Below are 14,874 nucleotides of genomic sequence, written 5' to 3'. Positions count from 1 at the left end.
GAACTCACCAAAGGTTCAGCCATTACAACTTCAATTTTCTTTTCAGCTTGAATAGCGAACTCAGCAAAGAGGCTCTTGATGACATATTCACCAGGTTTGACATCTGGATCAATGGTTATATTAGACATGATGACACTTCTCTTTTCCCAGGTAGAATTGATGGTGGGAGAAATTCTGCGTTTAGTAACGCTTCTGGCTGGTGCTGATGCTAGATGGAAAAGAAATATTGATCATTAATAATAAAATAAAATCAGAAACATCAACACAGCATTTCTCAGAAGTAGCAAAACCTTTTACAAAGTTAACAGATTAATAAATGCCTCTAATAGAGGAGGAAAGAAGCTCTAATTTTGTGACCACTTCCTTATGTTTTAATTAGCAACAAACAAGGAACAAAATACAGCCAGCAAAGAAAATATACTTGTAAGGTACTTCAAAAGTATGATACAATCATATTTTCATATGTGTAGTTCTTGTTGTTGATTATGTTTATTAAATTCAAGGATATGAATCATTGACAAGTTTACATAATGAGGAAGCATAAAAAGGATTCTAGACACAATACTGGTACTGACATATTTAAATTTGTTTCTTTCCTTTGAAAATCCTCCATCCCCTCTTATCTTTTTCATATCATAAATCTTGAGGCCAGTTAACACATTTTAAAAGCCAAGTAAATACAATTATTCTACGTGTCCTGTTCTCTGACTCCAAAGCCACTAGGGGCAAACAGATTTCTGAAATATAGTTGACTTCTCAATGTAAATTCTGCCTGAAATCATTTTCCTGTGGAAATCTTAGCTTTAGGCAACTCTACCAATATCGCTTTGAAAATAGCTGCAACAGAGCTATTTAGAGTGGTCTTTATCAGAAAAACAAAGAAAAGTAAACAGATACCAAATAAAAGTCATTTCCCATGGCAATTTTAACACAGACACACTCCTGAAAATATTCCTTTCTGGGGGGGAAATCCAGTTCAAATTAATACAAAAGAGATATACTTTCTTTTAATACCACTTAAATACCATTTAATGCCATTTTAACACCACTTTTAATACCAATCAAAGATACTACTCTACAACTCCAACACGTATCTAAGTTACTCAATTAGTCAAAAGGTTGTTTTCAGATGTGCAGGTGCTGTAACATCTTAAATTGAAATATGAGAGTTATCAAAGATTCAAGGTCAGGCAGACAGAATGTAATACAGCAGGGGTCAGCAACCTTTTTCAGCCGTGGGTCAGTCTACCATCCCTCAGACCATGTGGTGGGCCGGACTATATTTTGAAAAAAAATTATGAACGAATTCCTATGCCCCACAAATAACCCAGAGATGCATTTTAAATAAAAGGACACATTCTACTCATGTAAAAACACCAGGCAGGCCGCACATATAACCCAGAGATGCATTTTAAATAAAAGGACACATTCTACTCATGTAAAAACACGCTGATTCCTGGACAGTCCGTGGGCCATATTGAGAAGGTGATTGGGCCGCATCCGGCCCACGGGCCTTAGGTTGCCTACCCCTGATGTAATAGAATAATTAATTACTCATGCTACTAGAGGCATCCTTTTATCAGAGACAGTAGGCCAGCCCACTTTCAATGCTTTAAGGAAGCAGGATTGCCTGACAAGGCAGGCCTCTCGAAGTCCCAGAAGCACCTGTGATATAACCAAATATATGTTAAGAGGAAAAACCCTGGAGCACAGCAGCACAAGTGGGCATGGGCCCCATGGTTGACAACACCATGCCAAGTCTTACATGAAAGCATTCCAGAGAAGCTGTGAACTGCCCTGAGACCTACAGGTGTAGGGCGGTATATAGATTTAAGAAACATGAATAAAAAAATAAAGCAGGCAGTCTGGTGAATAAAGAGCTCCAAGTGGAGCTCAAGGAGAGCTCAAGTCATGATATGGGCAGGCCACACTCACTCAGACAGAGTTTCCTACTTTTTAAAAAATGGAACTATTTGTTGTTTTCAATAGTGTTAAGTTACAAACAACAGGCCAACTACACATGTGTAACACTTCTTTGCAGTTCAGGCAGTACTGTAACAAACATTTACCGGTAATACTGCGGGATGTCTTCCTGGACATTGTGCTGAATTAGCCTTGGGAAAAGATTCCTACAAAATGCTTTGTGGGTGAGCACTTATATAAACAAGGGAACAAAAGTCTACAAAACTTTCTTTTGGGGCTTCCTCCACAAAACACTGTGCTAGCAAGTTAGCGCTAGCTGAAAAGTCACACACTTTATCAAGACCAACTTTTCTCCGCAAAGGGTGATTAAGGCTTCCAACAATGCGCTATTTCCGAGCAGGCTGCTGCTAAGAGGAATACAGTGGTGCCCCACAAGACGAATGCCTCGTAAGACGAAAAACTCGCTAGACAAAAGAGTTTTTTGTTTTTTGATGTGCTTCGCAAGACGAAAACGTCTTGCAAGTTTGTTTCCTTTTTCATAAAACCGTTAATACCCAGGGTGCATTGCTTGAAGAGGTGCAGTTGCGACTTGACTTCGAGGAGCAACTCATAGCACGCGGTGTGGTAGCCTTTTTTGAGGTTTTTGAAGACTCTGCTGATTTTTGAAGCTTTTCCAAAACTTCTTTTGCAGCCATTTGGTAAGTTAAACTTTTAAAACTTTTTTTTTTGGGGGGGGGGTTGGATTTTGGGTTGGGGTGTTTGGAATTCAAGGACTTGGTGTTGGGGAGGGGTTTGCAAGAATCTGGAAGCTTGTGTGGTTTTTTTCTGCATTTTAATGATTTTTTTGTGACCATTGGGCCACTCTGCTGTTGTTTAAAAAAAAATTCTGGGTTTGAATTTCTGTGTGGTGGGTGGCTGGGGGAACAGTTGAGGAGGGGTTTGCAAGAATCTGGAAGCTTGTGTGGTTTTTTTCTGCATTTTTATGATTTTCTGTGACCATTGGGCCACTCTGCTGTTGTTTAAAAAAATTCTGGGTTTGGATTTCTGTGTGGTGGGTGGCTGGGGGAACAGTTGAGGAGGGGTTTGCAAGAATGTGGGAGCTTGTGTGGGTTTTTTTTGAATTTTTATGATTTTCTGTGACCATTGGGCCATGTTGTTTTTTTTAAAAAAATTCTGGGTTTGAATTTCTGTGTGGTGGCTGGCTGGGGAAACAGTTGGGGAGGGGTTTGCAACAGTTGGGGAGGGGTTTGCAATTTCTGTGTAGTGGGTGGGTGGCTGGGGGAACAGTTGAGGTTTTTGAAGACATTGGTGATTTTTGAAGCTTTTCCAAAACTTCTTTTGCAGCCATTTGAGGTTTTGAAGACTTTGGTGATTTTTGAAGCTTTTCCAAAACTACTTTTGCAGCCATTTGGTAAGTTAAACTTTTAAAACTTTTTTGGAGGTTTTTGGATTTTGGGTTGGGTGTTTGGAATTCAAGGACTTGGTTCCGGGTTTGAATTTCTGTGTGGTGGGTGGCTGGGTGCTTTTGAATTTTTTGGATGTGAAGCACTGATTTATTTTATTTTTTTTTTTTTTTAATTTGCGAAGGTAGGAGCTGTGCTGTCATGGGACCCAAGAAGACTGCTGCTGCAGAGGCCGGCGAGAGGAAGAAGGAGAAGTTGACGCTGGAAATGAAGAAGGAGATCATCCGGAAGCACGACGGTGGAATGCATGTGACAGACCTCGCCAGGGAGTACGGGAGGAATCCATCGACCATTGGGACCATCCTGAAGATGAGGGAGAAGATCCTTGCGACTGATGCAGCCAAGGGAGTCACCAGAATCGTGAAGAACCGCCCAGCTGTTCTGGAGGAGGTCGAGAAGTTGCTGCTCATCTGGTTAGAAGAGAAGCAGCATGCAGGGGACACAGTGACTGAGGCCGTCATTTGTGAGAAGGCCAAGGCCTTGCACGCAGACCTTGTCCAGGAACAGCCAGGAACCTCAGGCGAGCCAAAAGTCTTCAAGGCAAGCAGAGGTTGGTTTGACCGGTTCAAGGCAAGATCTGGAATCCACAGCGTGGTCAGGCATGGAGAGGCTCCCAGTTCTGATGTTCCTGCGGCTGAAGACTTTGCAGCGGAGTTCCTGGAGGCTGTGAAGATGGAGGGCTACGTTTCACAGCAGGTCTTCAACTGCGACGAGACCGGGCTGTTTTGGAAGAGGATGCCCAAAAGGACTTTCATCACACAGGAGGAGGCCAAGTTGCCTGGCCACAAGCCCATGAAGGACCGTCTGACCCTGCTCTTCTGTGCCAACGCAAGCGGCGACCTGAAGATCAAGCCCCTGCTGGTGTACCACTCGGAGAACCCACGGGCCTTCAAGAAACACAAGGTCGACAAGGAGCAGCTGAGTGTCATGTGGCGATCCAACAGTAAGGCCTGGGTCACACGTGTGCTGTTTGTGGACTGGGTCAATCTTGCTTTTGGCCCTGCTGTCAAGCAGTACCTGCTGGACAACGACCTGCCGCTGAAGGCTTTGCTTCTGATGGACAATGCTCCTGCTCATCCTAAAGGCCTTGAGTTGGACTTGTTGGAGGAGTTCAGCTTCATCAGAATCATGTTCCTGCCGCCTAACACCACGCCACTGCTCCAGCCGATGGATCAGCAGGTCATCGCCAATTTCAAAACACTCTACACCAGGGAGCTTTTCAGGCGATACTTCGAGGTGACTGATTGCACCACCATCACCCTGCGGGAATTCTGGAAGAACCACTTCGACATCGTCACCTGCTTGAAGATGATCACCATGGCCTGGAATGGGATCAGCCAGAGAAATCTGAATTGCGCTTGGCGCAGCCTGTGGCCGGAATGTGTGGCACCAAGTGACTCTGATGTACCAGAGTCAACAGTGGTGCAGGACATTGTTGCCATGGGCCTGGAGGTGACAGAGGAGGACGTCAGCGAGCTGGTGGAGGAGCACGACCATGAGCTGACCACCCAGGAGCTGGTCGGACTGCAGGCAGAGGCTGCGCAGGCCTCGCTGGAAGAGGAGGAAGCAACTGAGGAACGGCTGTCCTCCAAAGAACTGAGGGACATTTGCATGAAGTGGAAGGATGTGCAGGCTTTTGCACAGCGGCACCACCCTGACAAGCACGTGGCACATGACCTTGCGAACACTTTTGATACGAGGGTCATGTCGCCTTTCAGGGAGGTGCTGAAAAGGCGGATGAAGCAGCAGACCATGGACAGGTTCTTCAGCAAGAAGCAAAGAGTGGAAGAGGAACCTTCTTCGAGTGGTGCCCCAGAATCTTAGAAAATGTACTGTACACTTTGTTGATTTTTAAATGTTTTTCTGTCATGTTTAGAAACTTAATTTATTGTTTTTTCAATTTTTGAAATGCTCTTTATATATAGTATGTGTGACTTTAAAGAGCAGTTAATAAACTCTTGTTGTACCAAATTTGGCTTTGTTTGGACTTTTTTTGACCATAGGAACGCATTAATTGATTTTCAATGCATTCCTATGGGATTTCGTGCTTCGCAAGATGAAAAATTCGCTAGACGAAAAAACTCGCAGAACGAAATAATTTCGTCTTGCGAGGCACCACTGTACAATTCAAACATTTCAGCATAACAAGTTCAAAGGGGTTGGAAAGATCAATTAACAGGGCCAGCACTGGGTCTGAGTTTACCGTTTCCAGAAAAGTCAGAAACACTGGATCATTTAAGCTTATAAAAACGGATTAACAGCAGCTGCAAATCAGTATTTCAGATCACCTCTTCCTCTGAGCCTGGGTGATAAGCAATAATTACCATTAAAATGGTACCTAATCTTGCAAATGAGCCTAACAGAAGAAAGATATACAATCCATAATACATATGAAATGCTGGCATTTCCTCTAATATTGAAAAGAAACAAAGGAACAGAAGTTGGTTTGTTTTGTGTTTTGCATCTTAGAAGAACTAGAAAGAGAACCTACCCAAGTGATGCTGACATAAAATCCCAACATATGTGCTATGTATAATCATCCCCACCCCCTTCTTCCCCCAACCTTATGCTGTATACAACACTGATGTCTCACTTCAAATCTAAAAAAAGACTCTATAATCTGAGACAATGCTTGTACTTTTGTAAACCAAGAAAATCTTCTAATAAAAAAGAACAACAACCGGCAATCCTGGCATCAATCTTGTATCCCCTCCAAAAATAGGCAGCTTTCCAATTGATTTTTTTGGCATCTTTGCCTAGTTATGCAACTAGGTTGTTCTTTTGCCTATCTCTTTTTTTGCAACAATGACTTCCCAACTATTTCCCAAGTGTCCTGGGAACTGAATACAAAGATAGAATGCTTATCCTTATCCTTTGAAGTAACTCAGAAAGGAAAGGTACTCCACAAGAACCAATTCATTGTTGCTTAGAAATTTGTGTGTATTTTTGGAAACAATTCTCAAAATACATCCAAGCAACGAATAGTGGCAAAAGGAAAACTTTGTTCTCAAAATGTATCAAACTGTTTTAGAGTAGTAGTGACTTCATGAAGACATTAAAACTAATATAATAATGATATGGTTAAGCAGTTTCACAGATGTATATGAGAGAGAGAGGGAGGGAATACACTAGTTATTGGAAGACAGTGGAAAACACTGGCTCAGAGATGATAGTCACATTTCTGCTCCATAAGGGTTGTTAGCATAGTCTACAAACTACTCTAGGACCACTTCTAGGTGCTCCAAGAATTGGAGCAACCTTTCATCACAATTGGCAAGCCTATGGATCATGAGACAAAACTGAATGGTCTAAAATACTCTTCTAGCCTTGGATCCTATTGAGGAAATGTATGAAAACATCCTCGAAACAGATGCAAATAACTACCTTTGTATGAGGTGTGCCACCAAGGCAACTAGCCCCTTTAAGACACCCCACGCTTAGCAGGGCTAACATGAAGTCAAGAGGCAGTCCTGGCAGTCGTGCAAACATAACCATGCATGAGTGGTGGTTAGTGCACAGCGGGGTTAAGATCACAAAGTTAGATTCCTAGACTCAGCTAGGTCACACCTCTTCTCCTCCAATGAGGGAGGAAAATGAAGCCTTCTCTTCCTGTTCCCTCTCTCTCCACGCCATGTAACTGACCAAGGAAGATGTGCCAATACGCCCATCTCAAAGACCAGCGAGGACCAGAAAATTCTCTTTATGAGTGCCATATTAGATGGCAGCACCTCTGTCTGTGTGCTTCTTTTTAAAGAACTGTGTTCAGCTACTGCAGATCTGATAAAGGCCATGATGTGCTGCCAGATTACACACCCAGGAATCAATACTTGCTTGGCATAAAGCAGCCTACTGATTCTTTGTTCCCTTCAAGAAGAAAGAATCCAAGGCAGGTAATATCTTTGAACAGTGCCATTTGGGCTTGAAGGAACAGAAAGATTGACATGACTCAGATGTGTTTTTCTTTTCTATTAGGCAATACCTTTGTATTATACCTGGGCCCAATAATTAATGCCTCTAGCAATTCTCTTAAGAATTTAGAGCCTTAGGCTGGTTGGGTCCATATTACAGTTTCAAAACTAGACATCCCTTCTGGCATCCACATTAGCCATTGGAGCTATGGATTGGAAGTGAACAACAGAGAAAAGGTTTTCTCAGATCATTCATCATTTCTTTAGAGGTAGAGAACAGAATAGCAAACTATTCTGCCTAAAAGTAGACCACCCAAGCAAAAGCAGAGTTAATACAGTGGTACCTCGGGTTACATACGCTTCAGGTTACAGACTCCGCTAACCCAGAGTTAAGAACTTTGCTTCAGGATGAGAAAAGAAATCATGCTCCGGCGGCGTGGCGGCAGCAGGAGGCCCCATTAGCTAAAGCGGTGCTTCAGGTTAAGAACAGTTTCAGGTTAAGAACGGACCTCCGGAATGAATTAAGTACTTAACCCGAGGTACCACTGTAATGTGAAATAAAGAAGCTAAAATTTGAAAGTTTCAGAAGTGCAAACACCATGCAATACAGCAGGCATGTCCAACTGGTCGATCGCGATCTACCAGTCTATCGCGTGATCCTGGTCTATTGGGGGGGGGGGAGAGACGACGACTTTGTGTCTTCCTCCCCCAAAAAAGCTCAACAACTTTGGCCAATCCAATGGGTAGATCACTGCCAGTTGTTTTTTTTATAGTGGGAGTAGATCGCAGTCTCTTGGGAGTTGGACATGCCTGCAATACAGTAATAATTTTTTTAAGTGTGAAAGCCTAGGGAATATGGATAACAGCCTTTCAGATGCTAAAGAGCATCTTCTTTTGGGGCAGGCAAAATAGTACCTGTATATAGCATCAGATTGATATGCACCCAAGTTGTCACCATCCTAGAAACTGCTCCAAGCCTGGTAGATGCAAACAGGACAGTGTTCCCTGGCTGCCTTACAAGAATGCAAGAGAGTAGGGAGCAAGCGTTGCCACACAAGAGTGATATGAGGTCAAAAGAGAGTAATTAGGAAAGGTTGAAGGAATGGGTATGCTTAGTATGTAGAAAAAAAGAACATGCTGACAGTTTCTTTTTTTTTTAAAGTTTTCACCTTACCTACTAGGACATGCAAAATATAGAACAGGAAATACTGGATTTAGTTACAGGAAAGTGGGGCAGAGGGAGAGAAAGAGGAAGTTTTAACACTACAGAAAGCATCCTAACTATAAGAACAGCTACCGGTATATCATGGAAATTCATGACTTCCATGCAAATCTAAAGAATACGCAGTCCTTTTTGAGATATTTATTCTTTTTACTGTATATTTATCTGATTTCCTCAAAGTAGCTCAAAGTGGTGCACAGGGTTCTTCCCCTCCCCATTTTATTCTCAAAACAACACTGCTAGATAGTTTTGGTTGAAAAACAGTGGCTGGCTAAAGGTCAGTCAATGAACTTCATGGCTCAGTAGGGATTTGAACCCTGGTTTTCCAGATTGTAGCCAAAAAAACCACACAATTCTAGCTCATTTTTTTATTCTGAAATCCCCACCATGGAACCCATGGCCTGCACACCATTCACAAACTTCAGGCACTTTCCTAACCAAATCTCTTTTCAACTTAGTTATACGCAAACATAATATTTGTCACATGGAGCAATATGCCCTACTTTACAGAGGACAGTCTATTATTCGAAAAAATCCTTTTAGCAGGTGCACTGGACAGATTCTTCCCCACCATGGTGAGATATATTGTATTTCTTTTTAAAATTATAGTAACTATTTCTAAATGTGTGCCTATATATAATGTAGCATAAGCATTGTTTTTGCAAATCTGTCCTCTTTTCGAGTGATGCGCAAGTAGCCATCCTATTGCCACTATTATTAAAAATCATAACCTTAAGGCTTTAGGCATGTTAGTATATTAATATGAAGGCATACAACACACACACACACACACATCATATAATATAATATATAATATATATAATATAAGGCTGTGGAACAAACTTTATTAAACCTGGTTTCATTTGCTTCTTCTGCCTTCCAATTCAAACTTTAATATATCATATGAAAGTGTTCCATATGCAATAGGAAGACTTCAATAAATATATATCCTAGCTCCTATGCTTTCATAAATACTTTAATGAACAGACTAGTGTCCCTAGTAGCCAAATTAATGCTGTTGCAGAAGCTCAAATCATTTCAACATAGCTATGAACAATGTGAGAAGATGAAAACACAACAGCACTTTCTTAAAATCATTCAGTGTGTGTTAAAAGAACTATGCATTTGCTATTTCATTTTCTTATGGGCTGGAAGCTAGTTTCCAGAGCAAGTTCAATGATGGTACAGTCATATCAGAAAATTCTGAATTTTTCATCAAGTATATCTGCTAAATAAATAGGGCAAGTGTTCTCTTGTTGAGGGTTGCGAGTTAGTGGCGCTTCAATATGCAAGATGTAGTTTTTTGCTAAATAGTCCTTCCCACTGCAGTGCCCAAAATCCACTCCAGAGTTGGAGACACTCCAGGATAGTGTGAGAGATTGTGCAGGTGGTTGCAGAGGGAATGTGGAAATGGGGAGAAATGCCTTCCCTGGTTTCCTCTAGCAGGAGTCCCAACTAGATCCTAGTCCCTTCCTCAAACAGTAGAGTCTCTTCTGTTTGCAGAAGCAGCTCTCTGGATTCAGCCCAATAAAAATTCAACATAAATGTAACAGAACTAAAAATAGCAGTTAAAACTGTTCTGCCCAGGGTTAAAAATACTTTGAAGAACCCAGAAAAATAAAGCATGTATCTTACCCAGTATCAAAAAGAGAGCATTGAGGGAGTGAAGTGAGCACATGCAGCCCACCTCAGGGTGAGTATTCGACAGACAGCCCTCTTGCGGGTTACCATGTGTCATACTTTAGTCAGCAAGAGCACCTAGAGAGAAGCCTCTGACAATTATCTCAGTGGCCTTGTCTGCACGTCATGATAAGCAGCGGTTTATCTTAAACTACGTTCTAATCCTGAATTTGCCTCTCCCTAGGGGCCATTCTTTCTGATCTATTTCTGGCTTGCTGCTCATTGTTTGCAGACCAGGTTCAGATGACACAATAAGCCATAGTATTGCTTGTCTGAGTCATCTGGAGCCCTGCACAGCCAAGGAAAGACAGGACCACCATTAAACCATGGTTTAAGATAGAGTGTGGTTTATCATGCTGTGTGGCCAGTGAACGGGCAGGCTGATATGGAAGTAGGAAGTCAATCAAAACTTAAGTACCTGCGCATCTTCTGAAAGGCCATTTGTGAAATTTCTAGTAGTAGACTTCAGAGTTGGTTCAGACTTACTTTGAGTACACTTTTTTTTAGTCATGGAAAAATCTACTTAAGTCCTGATTCCAATAGTTTTTAGCTGTGGAAACATTGACAATTTCAGCTTGAAATCTGTGGGGGAGGGGGTCTCTGTACACATTGTAAGGGGGGGGATTAGTTTTAGCTTTGCCTCTATGTAAGCATAGCAGGGACTATGTCCAATTAAACTCAGTGAGAATTGCACTCTTTCCAAAACATATTAAGACCACTAAGCTCTCAGGTTGCAACCATGAATCTAGCACTGGAATGTACTGTGGCACATAAGTTAGTAAAGTATAAGAAGTAACTTGTTCACATACTAGCAGAAATTCTGTACCTTTCTTGATAAATGTTCAGATTTACCTGTTTCATATAAAAAGCAAAAGAAGCACCTGGGATAGCTCAGCTGGAGCATGGTGCTGATAATGCCAAGATCACAGGTTTGATCCCCTAAAGGGCAGCTGCATATTCCTGCATTGGACTTGATGATGCTCAGGGTCCCTTCCAACTGTATGATTCCATGAAGCATGTTGGTCCATGAGGAAAATGCGGTTTGTCCCTAATAATTGCCTCTCTGTACATTTTCACTTCACTGAGTTCACATACAGTGGTACCTTGGGTTACAGACTCTGCTAACCCAGAAATAGTACCTTGGGTTAAGAACTTTGCTTTAGGATGAGAACAGAAATCGTGCAGCAGCAGCGTGGCGGCAGCAGGAGGCCCCATTAGCTAAAGTGGTGCTTCAGGTTAAGAACAGTTTCAGGTTAAGAGCAGACCTCCAGAACGAATTAAGTTCTTAACCCGAGATACCACTGTATACTACACAGGTAATCCCGTAACTTTAGCTATTACTGTCAACAGTAAAGGTCACAATTGCATTACGTAGCATTTGCTTATCAAAGATCAAATCTTTATAGTACACAAGAACCAAGGAGGGAGGGACAGAGTTTGTTATTCATTAAACTGTCATGGGTTATGTACAATCTTTGCTCTAGAGAACTTGATATTGCCTCGTTTTGGTTACATTTCCCTACTTGTTCCACTGCCCATCTCCTCTTTGCCTGAACTGGCCTATAAGCCAGGGTATCCCCACAAATGCATAACCACAGGAAAACTACACAAGAGCAGCAGCACACCTCATGCAGCAATTGTTTGGTGCAGGTATGCATGCAAATTACAGCTTTGTGTCCTTAAAAACACCAATGCACACAGAAGTGGAAGCCTTGATCTAGTACACAACACATACCAATCTGTTCAAACTCTATTCCCTTATGCTCTCTCTTGGCTTTTTCTCTGCTGCCCCATGAACAGAATTCTATTCCTCTCAATGTGCATTAAGTTTTGTTTCCAGTTAATATAAATTTTATTTCCTTTTCGCATCTCCTCTTGCCTTCTATTATGTTTGGGATGTGTATGTTACTTTCTACAGTATTTCCTATTACTTTTCCTATGACAGTCTCTCCCCCAAATAAACAGCCATGTAAAAATATGTAATCATGAGGATTTTCATTGCGATTTCTTCTTGCTAAACATTGTTCTAAATGAGGGCTAGCCAACATAGTGCCCTCTGCATGCTGCTAAACTATAATTTTCCCATCATTCCTTACTTATCACAACCTTGCTGGCCTGAGTTGCTGGAAGCAAGTTGTGCAACGACACTTAGATATCAGCACCTTGGCTTCTCACGCTCTATAGTGATTGTGTCCCCTCCTCTTGTAGATGGATCTGTCATTTATTATATATATTCAAACATGCAGTCATTTCCAAGAATGTATTCTGTTCATAAAATTTAACAACTTTATTCTTCCTTAATATGATGAGGCAGGGCTCATGAAGAAGGAAGCTTTTCCAGCATGCTACCAGGAGAAAACAGTCTCACCCTCCGAGTAAAATCTGCTTAGCAGCAAAGTAGCAGCAAAACAGCAGGTGGGCTATTTATTCTAATACAGTTGCTTTATTCAGAAATTGAATTTCAATATTTAAACAGCCGAGGGGGGAAACCTGAAGTCCCAAAGAGTTGTCTGAGGTCACATGATGCAGGTACCTGTTGAAGCGATGTAGGCTTGAGTCTAGTTAGTGCCTAGAAAACTACCTAGGAATTCTGTGTACAACTTCTTAAGTTTCATGATGGACACAGGATTTAATTAACTCAACTAAAATAAAATCAGTACCTTAGAGCTGGCTAAAGCATTTTTAACTACAAAAATGAATTTATTAGGTTAACTTCATATATTATAACAAAGCCAACATGTTTGCTGCTAGAAAATGTTTCCATGTGGCGAGGGCTAAAACATGGTCCATGGTCTCTATATACCGTAATTTCAAACTATCATGTGTAACATCTCCATGCCAGCTGTGAGTGCTATCAGCATGGGACTTTTCAACAAAATAGTGTCATTCCAGATGGTATTAACTCATCGCTCTTATTTACTTTGCATTTACAGATTAGTAATACAGGAGTGTTCCTTCAAGCAGTAGGGCAGGGCCAATCAGTGGGTCATGCAAATCTTATCAGAGGATTACACAGAAGCTGGCAAAGTACCTACATTTTTAATTTGAGCCATTTCACAACTGAATTATATTAATCATTAAAATCTAGCAGACATAAAGTAAAACCTATCTCCTCACATTATGGTACTTCAGTTACTCAACCCTGAACAGTCAGGAAGTATTCTGATCTAGCATTTTACTCTCCAATGAAAAGCATTGGTTAGTCTTAAAACTTTTTAAAAGTCTTTATAAGGCCTTGCATGCCGTTTTTCTGGGTCCCTCCTCTCTCCTGCGGGTGAGGGGAGCACCCTGTTGCAACAGATCAATAAAGATCAAGCTTACTAGCTGCTTTGCTTCTCAATATTCTCTGGTTGGCCTCTGTTATTCTCTCCTACCAATAGGGAACCTATGTAAGGACTCTATATGGGCTCTTGGATACCCCATAAGGGAAAAGGGCAATTTTTGTTTACAACACTTTCAATTCAATCAATCTGATCAGCAACCCTGGAAAAAACAACCACCTATACAAAGGGCTGGTTTGCACATAATACTAAACCATGCTTTGTAGATGAGCCTCGGTATGCCAAGTGTACTGTCAGGCTCATGCACTTCCCTTTTTCCTTATGCAGCCAAAGAGGAGGGCTCTGACAAGTTTCCTTTCAGTTTCAAAGAATGCTGGCTTAGTGTTATGTGTGATCCAAAATTTCCAACATATAAGAAACAAGAGTTAGTTGTTAAACAAGCTAACTTTATATTTTATAATTTTTTATTTGATTCTCAAAAATATGAACATACAACAAAACCAATTCCAAATCTAAATGCCAAGATTGCTCTGAATCTCCTGACCTCTCCCCATCCCTTCCATGGGCCCTATTAATCCTATTTTCAACTTCATATCACTACTCCAATTTTTTTATCTTTCTAAGTTATCCATACGTACTGTTAGATTACAAGTGTGTTTAAAATCCTGCCAATGTTTTAATATGCTTACAATAATATTGTATATACATTATAAACCTTTCCCGTTCTTTTTTAAAAATCTTGTCTTCTTGATTCCTGAGCTTCCCAGTTAATTTTGTCATTTCGGCATCATCCATCAACTTGATTTGCAATTCTTCTCTGGTCAAAACACGCTAACTTCAAACCATGCAAGAATTTCTACATGTTTACCTGTGCAGTATCCAATATATGGTACATTACAGGATCAAAATCCAAGACATTTAAAGAACATTACTCTAATTCCAGATATACACATTGATAGATTGTGCCTGTTCAGTGTTAAGAAAGCAGGTTGCAGAATAAGGTAAAGGTAAAGGTAAATGACCCCTGGACAGTTAAGTCTAGTCAGAGGCAATTATGGGGTGCGGCACTCATTTCACTTCAGGCCGAGGGAGCCAGCGATTGTCCATAGACAGCTTTCTGGGTCATGTGGCCAGCATGACTAAACCACTTCTGGCGAAACAGAAGGCAGAGCACATGGAAACACCATTTACCTTCCCAGTGCAGCGGTACCTATTTATCTACCTGCACTAGTGTGCTTTTGAACTGCTAGGTTGGCAGCAGCTGCAGCAGAGCAACGGGAGTTCATCGTATTGTGCGGATTCGAACCGCCAACCTTCCAATCAGCAATCCCAAGAGGCTCAGTGGTTTAGACCACAGCGCCACCCACATCCCTCTGGACTGTAGAATATTCACTGTT

The 14,874-nt window shown here is 41.4% G+C and overlaps 1 protein-coding gene across 8 annotated transcripts in view; it reads right to left on the bottom strand.

Annotated features, from left to right (window-relative positions):
• Positions 1 to 14,874, bottom strand: part of FRYL (FRY like transcription coactivator) — a 116,964-nt gene that overhangs the window by 87,424 nt on the left and 14,666 nt on the right. For all 8 annotated transcript variants that reach the window (XM_081208553.1, XM_081208546.1, XM_081208547.1 and 5 more), the window contains exon 2: positions 9 to 208. In XM_081208553.1, the coding sequence (XP_081064679.1) occupies positions 9 to 128 (120 nt within the window). In that variant the 5' untranslated portion in view covers positions 129 to 208. The remainder of the gene's footprint in view (positions 1 to 8; positions 209 to 14,874) is intronic.

This window comes from Podarcis bocagei (assembly GCF_964188305.1).
Source record: "Podarcis bocagei genome assembly, chromosome: 9".
NCBI lineage: Eukaryota > Metazoa > Chordata > Lepidosauria > Squamata > Lacertidae > Podarcis > Podarcis bocagei.
The sequence above is the reverse complement of the archived record's forward strand: the minus strand, read 5'-3'. Positions and strand labels throughout refer to the sequence as shown.